The sequence below is a fragment of the Callorhinchus milii genome, unplaced genomic scaffold (genome assembly GCF_018977255.1).
Source record: "Callorhinchus milii isolate IMCB2004 unplaced genomic scaffold, IMCB_Cmil_1.0 Scaffold8, whole genome shotgun sequence".
Classification (NCBI taxonomy): Eukaryota; Metazoa; Chordata; class Chondrichthyes; order Chimaeriformes; family Callorhinchidae; genus Callorhinchus; species Callorhinchus milii.
Window position 1 is genome coordinate 10,543,460 of NW_024704749.1, and position 11,885 is coordinate 10,555,344.

The 11,885-nt window shown below is 47.3% G+C and overlaps 1 protein-coding gene across 4 annotated transcripts; it reads left to right on the plus strand.

Annotated features, from left to right (window-relative positions):
* The first annotated feature begins 535 nt into the window (after positions 1–535).
* Positions 536–10,452, plus strand: dao (D-amino acid oxidase). Of its 4 annotated transcripts, none has more exons than XM_042337135.1 (11): positions 536–598; positions 4,454–4,677; positions 5,226–5,340; positions 5,828–5,904; positions 6,165–6,230; positions 6,493–6,547; positions 7,119–7,220; positions 7,919–8,001; positions 8,462–8,579; positions 9,005–9,103; positions 9,311–10,452. In XM_042337135.1, the coding sequence occupies exons 2-11, from the start codon at positions 4,484–4,486 to the stop codon at positions 9,440–9,442; spliced, it is 1,041 nt and encodes a 346-aa protein (XP_042193069.1). In that variant the 5' UTR covers positions 536–598; positions 4,454–4,483; the 3' UTR covers positions 9,443–10,452.
* The last annotated feature ends 1,433 nt before the right edge of the window (positions 10,453–11,885 follow it).

Sequence of the window (11,885 nt, forward strand, 5' to 3'; positions counted from 1 at the left end):
CCTCCTCCCCCTGATTTGGGTTAGATTAATTGGTTTTATATTATATTAATTGTGTGTGTGTGTGTGTGTGGGGGGGGGTGGGGGTGTTTGTGTGTGGGTGTGTTTGTGGGGGTGTGTGTGTGTGGGGGTGTGGGTGTGTGTGGGGGTGTGGGGGTGTGTGGGTGTGTGGGGGTGTGCATGTGGGGTGTGTGTGTGTGTGTGTGTGGGGTGTGTGGGTGGGTGTGTGTGTGGGTGTGTGTGGGGGTGTGTATGTGGGGTGTGTGTGTGTGTGTGTGTGTGTGGGTGGGTGTGTGTGTGTGTGTGTGGGTGGGTGTGTGTGTGGGGGGGGGGGTGTGTGTGGGTGTGTGTGTGTGGGTGTGTGTGTGTATGTGGGTGTGTGGGGGGGAGAGGGCTTTCATATCAATTAATTATTAATTTTTTTCGTTTTTTCCTTGAAAACATTTGACCAGTTTAATACCAGTTAATGGTTATATCGGTGGTTAACACACACACACACACCCCCCACCCCCCCCACACCCCCCCCCCACACACAGCCACAGCCCCACCGGGGACACTAAAAACCGTGTATATCATTGGGTTAAAACGTTATATAAAAGAGGTCAGTAACAGCGTCTTTTTTTTTTGGGGGGGGGGGGGGGGGAGGGAGGGTGTGTGTGTGGGGGAGGGGGAGGAGTGGGGTGGGGGGAGGGGGGGGGGCAGGAAAGGCTGTAAACACCACCCCGAGGCCTACACACACCCCCACCACCAGCCCGACCCCGACCCCCGGCCCCGAGCCACACACACACTCACACCCAGTACTCACCGACACGCTGGGGCTGGAGGAGGCGCTGGGAGTCGGGGAGCGCTGCACCGTCACCAGCGCCATGATGAACCGGGGGGGGGGAGCGGGAGAGGGAAGGAGGGGCCGCCGCCGCCGCCGCCGCTCTCCCTTCAGCACCACTCCGAGCCCGGAGCGCCCGCACTGCGCCTGCGCCGGGAGGGCGGGGCCTGACCGTTGCGCGGGGGGGGGGGGCGGGGCTTACGACGCGTCGTGCGCCGACGCGGGGAGGGAGGGCGGGGCTCGCGTGGCGTCGTGCGCCGACGCGTGGAGGGAGGGCGGGGCTCGCGTGGCGTCGTGCGCCGACGCGGGGGGGGGCGGGGCCTACCGGGCCTGGAGGCCAGGGGGCGGGACCTGAGGTCCAAGGGGCGGGGTTTGTGGCACGGAGGGCGGGGCATGGGTACAAGGCGGGGCTGGACCGTACGGGTGGGGGCTTGGACCCGGGCGGGGCCTGGGCGTGCGCCGCCCCAGGGTGGGGGAAGGGGAGGGGCTTGTGGTGTAGAGGGCGGGGCCTTGGATACAGTGGGCTGGGGGCCGGAGGGTAGGGGCGGAGCTTGAGGTGTAGGGGCGGGGCTTGTTCTGCAGAGGGCGGGGCTCGGCGCGAGGAGGGTGGGGTGTAGGTACAAGACGAGGGCGAGACCGGTAGGGGGGCGGGGCACTGCAGAGGGCGGGGTGATGTGAAGGGGGTGGGGCCTCGAGGCGCAGAGGGTGGGTCTTACGTCCGAGGGCGGGGCTCGAGTGAATGCACAAGGGGGTGGAGCTTGATTGCAGGGGCGGGGCTTGAAATGCAGCAGTAAGTGGGGGGGGTGGGGGGCGGCTATTTGATGGGGTGGCGGTGGTGTTTGAAGGGTCGGTGTAAGGTGCGACTCGCGCACAACCTAACGCCGGTCAGATTTGCTCCGACTCGTGGCGTAACTTTGACACAAACCAATAATAATAATAATAATAATCTTTGCATTTGATATAGCGCTTTTCACGTCGGGAGGACGTCCCAAAGCGCTTCACAGAATAGACTGTAAAGTGAATTGACTGTATATTTGTGGGCGAACGCGGCAGCCAATTGCGCACAGCAATGTCCCACAAACAGTCGTGGATTGAAAATGACCAATTTATTATTGTTTTTGGTTTTGGAGGATTATTATTAGGCTCTGTGTGGAGTAAGGAAACTTGCCCAAGGTTTGGCCCTCTGCCTGGAATTGAACTCAGGTCTCTCACTTGCAAAGCGAGTGCTCTAACCACTGAGCCACAGGACTCCACGAATAACTACATTTGCGTGAGTTCGCGTTAAACGTAAGGGCCCGAACCCGAGGTTTGCTGTGACGGATCGCAAGCGCTGCGGCCAAAACAACGATAATAATATTCCTTGCGTTCGGTTCCGGCGCCTTTGATCGCGCAAAGTCGACTGGACCGTCGGCTTTGGCGGAGCAACCAACGGGGGCGCAGGCGGCGGCGTCCCGCGAACGCTCGCGAATCGAGTGACCGAGTTATTATTGATTCGTTCTTTTAAACAGATTATCGCGCCCCGGTAAAAAAAGCGATCCGCCAATCGCCGAACAACCGGGTCCCTACTTACTTACCGCTAGGCAAACAGAGGCGTGGTGCGGCGTAAGGAAACCTTTCCTAAGGTTTCGCTCCGACCCGATATGCAACAGGACCGTACCCCCCCCCCACCCCCACCCCCACACCCCACCCCACCCCCCTACAGAAGGAGGATGCATTTTGAAAAGCAGTTTGCGTTTGCTCCTTGTGGTATACTGTAGTGTTAACTGTGACCTGGTAGTGGAAGCACCAAACTAGCCGGCCATATATATTCGAGAAACTGACAAAACAACACAGTGTAAGCTAGCGTGAGACTCTGCAGGCTCGTTCCACTTTTTTGCATCGGAGTTGAGGCACATTGGGACGTTTCCAAGTGTGTAATGAAAAATCTGAGGGGAGCAATTGGGGTCAAGTGAAGTGCGAGAGTGGTGTTGGAAGGACCGAGGCGAACCGCAAATCAGTTTAAGGCCACGGAGCTCTGATTCTCACATTGATGCATATCTCAACTCAACCGTTATAGGGAGAAGTTGGGCCCCGAGAGTATTAGAGGGGGTGGGGGGGGGGGTGGGGGGGGGGGTTACGCTGGGCTATTACCATGCCGTCCAGCAGACAGCTGCACAGAGCACTGTCGGGAGTTCTGCCAACCAATCCCTCTGTTCTCGCGTAAAGTGAAGCGTGTGATGTGCCGAGACCACGGGAGAGAAAGAGGTGCATCAAAAGGTTATTTGTGAACAGAAAGAGGATGCAATTTAAATCGACTTTAATCCATATCAACAACAACAATAACATTACACTTGCACAGCGCCTCTCACGTCACAAGTAGGTCCCAAAGCTCAAGGATTTGCACCCGAGTTAGGGGTTGGGATCAGGAGGGGTGGAGGGTGGGGAGGACGGGGGTAGGGGATGATCGAAGGCGCGGTCGAAGAGGACGATCTTGAGACGGGTCTCGGGAGGGGGCGAGGTGAAGGGACTGTGGGATGGAGTTCCAAAGGTATTTTCAAGTTGGGGTAGCTCAGCAGTCCAGAAAAATTTGGATGTGCAAACCTGCCTCTAACACTCGTGACAATCACAATAATCCTTGAGTTTGACATAGTGCCCAATCACGTTTGTCAAATAGCTTCACAGGCTTTTCTGTAAATGTAGGGACTTGTGCAACACTACAGCCAAATTGATCACAGACATGGAACCAACATTCCCCTTATTCCACAGCACAATTCCATCACGCCGCTTGGTTTTGACAGTGTTGAAGCTTTTCCGAATTGAAGTAAAATAGCAAGAAAAACTTTTAACAGGAACACAAGATTGGTTTGGTTGAAGAATGCCCTTCAGCCCATCTGATCTCATGCCTCCAGAATAACCACCCTACTGTTCTTCCAATCACAGAAACCGCTTTTTAAAGCAGTGCCCTGGCTTTAATATTCCTGGCAATCTGTTCCAGTCGTTAATTAACCTCTGAGTGGAGTGGAGAAAAATAGAATTCTGAACCTATATCCTTTCGTTCTCCTGTCTTGGTGTATTCTATAATATTGTCTGTGGAATCCCGTAGCGTAGTGGTTAGAGCGCTCGCCTCGGAAGCGAAAGGACCCAGGTTCGATTCACAGGTGGGCAAAACCATAGGCAAGTTTTCTTACTCCACACGCCTCTGTTTACCTTATAGTAAGTAGGAACCCGGTTGTTAATCAGATCACTTTCTGGGGGTAACAATGCCTCAAAAAAAATTTGGTCACTCAATCCACGACTGTTTGTGGGACATTGCTGTGCGCAATTGACTGTCGTGTTTCGCCCACAAAATACACAGTCGATTCACTTCACAGTATATTCTGTGAAGCTCTTTGAGATGTCTCAACGACGTGATGAGGGGCTATATCAAATGCAAGGAATATTATTATTAATGCCTGGGTTCACTTTTTCAATCCTATTTAAAATTTTACTCACCTCTTATGCACTTGGCATATTTTGCAAGCAGGATGGTTAATAATTAGTGCAGTTTATTCCAAAGCACAAGGGTCAATGACCATGTGCTGATTCTGCGAAACTCAAATTCATTTCAGTTGATCTCAGGAACTCAGTTCCCACTTTGCTCTATTTTCTTTTCAGTTACCTGTTGTCACTGTCTCTCCGAGGAAAATGCATGTGGCAGTGATCGGAGCGGGCGTGATTGGCTTGTCCACGGCTCAATGCATCATCAATCGTTACCAGTCTGAAGTCAAACATCTCCATATGGTGGTGTTTGCAGACAAGTTCACGCCACACACCACCAGCGATGGGGCTGCTGGCTTCTGGCAACCTTATACACTGGATGCCAATAAGCCAGAGGAAACGTAAGAGACATTCATTTTGAAACTAAAATCATTTGCATCAGGAAAGTGGTTGAAATTGTGACAGAGTTTCATAACGCTGACTAGTCTGTGGGGCAGGGAATCCTTCCTCTCAGCTGCTGTTAAACCTGCAAGCCAAAGCCCTAGCGGGTACGGTGGTCCTAGCTGGACAAGCGTCGGGAAAGCTTGGCAGACAGTGATATTCAATGGTTTAAGCTGGTTAGACTCCATTAGTTACCCCAACACATTCTGGGGTCTCTCAGCCTTGGCTCTTGCCAACCCGTGTCTAACACTTACCTGCAATTAGGTAAACGGAGAGAGTGCGCATTCCTGGCAATTTAAACAAATCCTATTTCAGGCATTCAGTGTCTGTGTTGAGCGTAGGTCAGACACCGAGCGAAGTTCTCTCTGTTCTACCTCACACCAAACTTTATTGGAGTGCCCCCTAATGATAAAATTGCTCTTAAACAGCGTGTTGTGTGAACAATAATAGTGATGTTGGCACCAGGTTGGTCTCTCCACTGAACCTCTTTCCTGTGTTTCAAATGTAGCAAGTGGAACAAGGAAACATTTGATTATCTCAAGACTTATGTGAATTCCCCGGACGCTGATCAGATGGGCGTGTTTTTACAGTCTGGATACAACATCTTCAAGGAACCAGTTCCCGTAAGTAGTTCATGGCTGGATCAGGTCTCCATGAAAGGATGGTTTAGGGCAGAACACTGGGCCTCTTATAAGCTTGATGTTGTGATGGAAGAATTGTCTAGAGCAAATACTTTAGGCAGACATTAAAGATCCCACCAAATGATTTAAAAAGAGAAGGGAATTTTTCCCTGGACAACTGTCCTCCCAATAAGTGGGACACTCACCTCAACAATGTTCGTGGGACCTCACTATAATAATAGTAATAATTGTTGCATTTGATGCAATGGCTTATCACATCGTTGAGACATCTCATCCCCGCTAGGTGTCCTGTTCCACCACTGTCAAGTGCTCTGGGACACTATCCTGTGAGAGGAGCACTATATAAATGCAAGTTGTTTTTACAATTTCTGTAACACTGAGGTCACTGAGTAGCCGGTCACACCACGAGTGATGAAAGAATGAAGTAAGACATACCGAACGAGATTTTGCCCTTCTTTGTGCTTCACAGGATCCGTCTTGGAGTGACGCGGTTTTGGGTTTCAGACACTTGACAGCGAAGGAACTTGAACTATTTCCTGAATTCAGGTATTTATTGACACCTGGAGGCTCTAAGTCAAAGCAATCGACTAACAACCAGGGTTTCTACTTACTGCTAGGTAAACAGAGGCATGTGGAGTAAGGAAACTGACCGAAGGTTTCACTCCACCCGGGTCCTCCCGAATAGCTAGTTTGAATATACAAGATGAAAAAGTAGGATAAGCGACATTTGTACATGACCACAGTGGATTTGTTGGAGGAGGAATAGATAAATGTGTGTTCTCTAGTGTTTGCTTTGTGTGTTACAGTTATGGTTGGTTTAACACCTCACTGATGCTCGAGGGGAAAAGCTACTTACCATGGCTGATGGAAAGGTAGTTTAATCTATTTCGTTCATTTTTTTTCCAGTTGCCACCGTGGCCATAAAACAAATTCAACAGTTTATAAAACTTCAACCCACAGTGTCAAGCCTTTTTTGGTTGTCCTCCTAACGTGAAAGATAATAATGATTATAATAATGATAATCCTTGCATTTGATATAAGGCCTTATCACATCATCGAGACATCTCAAAGTGCTTCACAGAATATGCTCTGAAGTGGATTGACTGTGTATTTTGACGTATCTTTGTATTTAAGGTTAAAAGAACGTGGGGTGAAATTTATTCAAAAGAAAATTACTTCCTTTCAAGAGGTAAGTTTGTTTTAATGTTATATTCTAGTATTGTTTCCCTGGGTCGATCACGATTCTGACTCTGCGTATCTGCGTGCGGGTTCATCGATGGTCAGGTGTGTACTTTCTTGTGGGTCTTTGTGCGCCTGTAACAAACTCCACACCCCTATCACTCCAGTCAAGCCAGGTTCCACTTGCTCCCTGTCACAGAACGGATCGATTTCAAGATCCTCACTCTCACCCACAAATTACTTCATGCCCTGGCACCTCCCTACCTCTTTGACCTACTCGCACCTCCTTGCTCCACTTTGCCGAGCTACTTAGGGCTATCTGCACATCCCTCAACCCCTTTTCTCTACCGTCAGCAGCCGTGCTTTCAGCCAGTACACCCCAAACTTCTGGCACTCCCTGTCTCAATCCCTCCGCCCTCAGCCCCTCTTTGCCCATCTTCAGAAGGCTTTCTTCTTCGACCATGCCTACGTTGACCTACCCTTTCCCCCATCTTGGCATTAAACTACCTGTTAAGCTTGTGGATCGCTACCCCGGGTGAAGGGTGCAGTGTCAATCCAAGTTGTTGTTGTTCCCATCTTAGTTATCTCCAACCTTCGATGTGGTGGTGAACTGCACAGGTGTCCGTGCTGGTGACCTCCAGCCTGACCCAGAGATCATACCAGCCCGTGGACAGATTATTAAGGTGATTGACGTCGCTTTAACATTTCACACCCATTTCTCATTCCTACAGTCTTCCTGACCCCAAATTGGCCAAAGAAAAAAGCCCATTGAAAACTTCATGGTGCTGAGCAACAGCTCTGGATATCCAGAAAAGATAATTTGCAAGAAATTTTCTCTATAACAGGAAAAGAACAAAACGATCTTACATAGAGCTATAAATTGAATTCATTAATACTGTACAATAATAGGGGAATTAGTGGAGTGATAAATAATAATCCTAGTATTTGATATAGGGCCTTATCACACCGTCAAAATGTCTTGATGTGTTTTACAGGATTTATTGCAGAGTTTTTTTTTGTCAGCCAGGTTATCTGACAAATGCTGAAACCCATCACCGCGCTTAAGAGTATTCAAACCAAACTGAGAATTCCGTGCATCCCACTTACCCTTGGAAATCCCAGCGGCAAATTGTTGGAATGGAATACACACTCTCTCGCTGGAGGGACACACCCTGCTTACCTAATTGTAGAGTGTGGTGACTGTGTGTATTGAGTAATACCAACTGAGCCAGACTGAGAAATGTTCTCTGCGCCGCCACTTGTATCTGTCTTGGAGCAAAACCTCACATTGATCTGGGGAAGGGGTGGGGAACTTGTTGTTAATATACAAACGTGTGTTTCTGGCTGATTAATATTCATCTAATTTTCATCTCTCGCCCAGGTTTACGCACCGTGGCTAAAACACTTCATCTTGGCGCACGATGCCCACGGTGGAATATATTCACTGCCATATATTTTACCAGGGTAAGAAACAGGCAAACATTTAAAGACTTTGGAAGAGTAATCATAATAATAATAATCCTTGCATTTGATATAGCGCCTTACCACGTCTTTGAGACGACTCAAAGCTCTTCACAGAATATACTGTAAAGTGAATTGACTGTATATTTTGTGGGCAAAGCGTGGCAGCCAATTGCGCACAGCAATGTCCCACACACAGTCGTGGATTGGATGACCAAATTTTTAAAAACTTATTTTTGAAGGGATCATTACCCCCCAGAAAGTGATCCGCCAATCAACTACCAACCGACGTCCTACTTACTGCTGGTAAACAGAGGCGTGCCGAGTAAGGAAACTTGCCTAAAGTTTTGCCCTGCCCGGGAATGGAACCCGGGTCCTCACAAGGCGAACGCCCTAACCAATACGCTGCGGAACTCAAAAATGACATTCCATTCCAGTCAATATTTCTTTCGTTTCCCTTTAGGAGTAGATTAGTGACCTTGGGAGGCATCTTCCAGCTTGGGAACTGGAATGAAGAGAACAACATCCAGGACCACGACAAAGTGTGGGAGGGTTGCTGCAAACTGGTCCCCAGCCTGAAGGTTGGTTTGAAGATGTTCATTCTGAGTGGAGCCTGAGTCATTGGAGGAGTGGTTGGAGTTCTTAAGTTTGTTGGTCTCAGCTGAGGCTACATGAGGGCACTCATTTGGCTCAGGCCATCCCTGGGTGAGGGAGGGGAAAACCGGTCAGGGTTCCTGCTCCCAGCCCTTCCACAGGAGGGAACTCGAACCGGTCGACCGCCTCTAGGTGGCACTATCGTGCATGATCATCAACAACAACTTGGTTTATATAGCGCCCCTCACACCCCTCATGATCAGAAAGACAAGAGGAAGGAACGATGGAACTGGGTAGTTATTTAGTCCAATTGAAAACAAAAAAGCGAAATCCGCTGTCTGATTTATTGGTGGTCTTTCATCAACAATACACAAGGTCTCGTGTTATTGACACAGTCACTCGTCTCTCGCAGAACGCCAAGATCATGGATGAATGGACCGGACTGCGCCCAACACGCAACAGGATCCGCTTGGAACGCCAGACTCTCGGGAATGGACCAGGGAAGCTTGAGGTGGGTACCACAGAACATGCGGAACAAATAGGAGTAAGGAAACATGCCTAAGGTTTCGCCCCTAAGGTTTAGTGCTAACCACTACGCTACAGGATTCCACAATATACTGTAAACCGCAGGGACTGTGTGTTTGTGGGAGAAAGTTGCTTTTTATCTGATAGAAGGAAGGAAGGAGACAAATAGGTTTAATCACTATCATTTTCACAGGTGATTCACAATTATGGCCACGGAGGTTATGGGCTGACCATCCACTGGGGCTGTGCCTTGGAGGCAGCAAATCTCTTTGGGAAGATATTGAAAGAGAAGAAATCCAACTGGCTGCCATCATCTCGGCTGTAATCGTTCCTAGATAGTTACGCCAAGTTGTGCCTTACACTTTCTCAAGCACTCGTCTAATTAACGACCTTAGAATTCATTGGAGACAGCGCTATGGGGTTAGGAGGCAAATACAATATGTTCCTCTGTAGCCAATCCTTTCCTGCTCCAGTTCCAGACTTTCTAATACGCCTCCTTTGGCAGCTCACTCCATAGACCAAGAAACTATAGCATAGATAAGATAGGATGCCATTCAACCATTGAGACTTTGCTCTCCTCCTGGTGTTATTAACACTCGCTCACCCAATCACATTTTATATTTTAAACTAAGTCCGATCGTGAAACTAAAATGCATCTTATCCTGTCTTATTTCTGCAGCACGATTGTAGAAATCATAACAAGATTACAATAATCAATACATTTGATAAAGCTCTGTTCACGTCGGGATTTGCTATAAAGAATATGACATTAACTTCAAAAGACGAGCCATTTTTGATCAACAGGTTAACAAAGAGAAGGTGCACGCTGAGTCTTATCAGCGCAGCTTATTATTCTTAATAATAAAACATAATAATCCTTACGGTTGATATCGAGCCTTAACACATCATAAAGACGTCTCAAAGGGCTTCACAGAATAATTGCAAAGCAGTATAATTTCTGAGTAAAACATGGTAGCTAATTTGCACACAGCAATAATAATAAAAAAAATCCTTGCATTTGATATAGCTCTTATCACATCATTAAGACGTCTCAAAGCGCTTCACTGACTACACGGTAAAGTGAATTGACTGTATATTTTGTGAGTGAAACGTATGTAATTGAAACAATTACAAATCTACGTTGCATTGAAACCGAGTAACAACAAATAATGCTCCAGATTAATAAAGTCAGCTTCTTAGCAATGGTGACCAATGGTAATAGTTTGTCACAAATGTCGCTTTAAGTAACCCATTACCTCTTAAGTAATAAATCACTAAATGAACTCGATACACACCAAATGACTTATAAAACAGAATCTTCATTTAATAATAAAATTATGATCTGTGTTTTTTTTCTTACATATTTAAATGCAAACAGTTATTATACCATTAAGACATTTGTTCCTGTTAATTTGAAGCGGTCTGTTATGTACATTAATCCGTTGCCTACTTGTAACAAGTGGATGTAACATGCAAACCCTGCATACATTCTGTAAACAGTAAAATGGTCCGTCCCCCACAATGGGGAACAAGTCATATACATTCGAACACAAGACAGGAGTCACTTGATGTACAGAAGCATTTGCAAGTATACACTGAACATCAAAGCACAGTTTTTATTAACATTGTCAAGTCCAGGCTTTAACTCATACTTGAACACACTCTCACAGTTCGTTATAGAGACACTTCACAGGAGACCCAGGTAGTGACACACACAACCAATACGCAGAAACCTTGGGACGAGCCAATATTGGGCACTAGGCATGGGGTGAACTCAGGCAGCACAAGAATGCCTGGATCATTTGTTTGGAGACAAAATCAATATTGTCACATCATTAAACAAAATGGGGGACACTAGCATGAATCCAAGTGTGTGTCCACATTCCTCTTTCTTCCCAGATACAGATTGGAAAGGCCACACCAGCTGAATAAAAGGATCAGTCGAGCTATTATGGACCATGTGTGCAAAGCACATGAATTATGCACCAAATGCACAGTTCCAGAAGGAAACTGGTGTCCTTGAGTATATAATGAAACAATGGAAAGGATAATATAACAATAATAATCCTTGCATTTGATGTAGCACTTTATCACATCATTGAGATGTCTCAAAGCGCTTCACAGAATATACTGTAAAGTGGATTGACTGTGTATTTTGTGGGCAAAACATGGCAGCCAATTGCGCACAGCAGCGTCCCCACAAACAGCCGTGGATTGAGTGACCAAATTATTATTTTTTTGTTGGGGGGATTATTAGCCCAGGAAAGCGATCCGTCAATTGGGATCAAATCCGGGAATTGAACCCATGTTCCTACTTACTGCTAGGTAAACAGAAGTGTGTGGAGTAAGGAAACTTGACTAAGGTTTTGCCCCACCCAGGAATTAAACCTGGGACCTCTCTCTTGTGAGGTGAATGCTCTAACCATAATAATAATAATAATAATCCTTGCATTTGATATAGTGTTTTTCACGTCTTCTCGATGTCTCAAAGCGCTTCACAGAATATGCTGTAAAGTGATTTAACTGTATATTTGTGGGCGAAATGTGGCAGCCATTTGCGCACAGCAGTGTCCCACAAACAGTCGTGGATTGAAAATGACCAATTTATTATATTTTTTTGGAGGGATTATTATTAGGCTCTGTGTGGGGTAAGGAAACTTGCCCAAGGTTTCGCCCTCTGCCTGGAATTGAACCCAGGTGTCTCGCTTGCAAAGCGAGTGCTCTAACCACTGAGCTACAGGACTCCCATTGCCTACAAGACACCATTG

Coding starts and splice junctions, on each gene's coding strand:
- dao (XM_042337135.1), top strand. CDS start 4,484: ATGCATGTGGCAGTGATCGGAGCGGGCGTGATTGGCTTGTCCACGGCT. Junction 4,678..5,225: donor GCCAATAAGCCAGAGGAAAC/GTAAGAGACATT, acceptor TTTCAAATGTAG/CAAGTGGAACAAGGAAACAT. Junction 8,002..8,461: donor CTGCCATATATTTTACCAGG/GTAAGAAACAGG, acceptor GTTTCCCTTTAG/GAGTAGATTAGTGACCTTGG.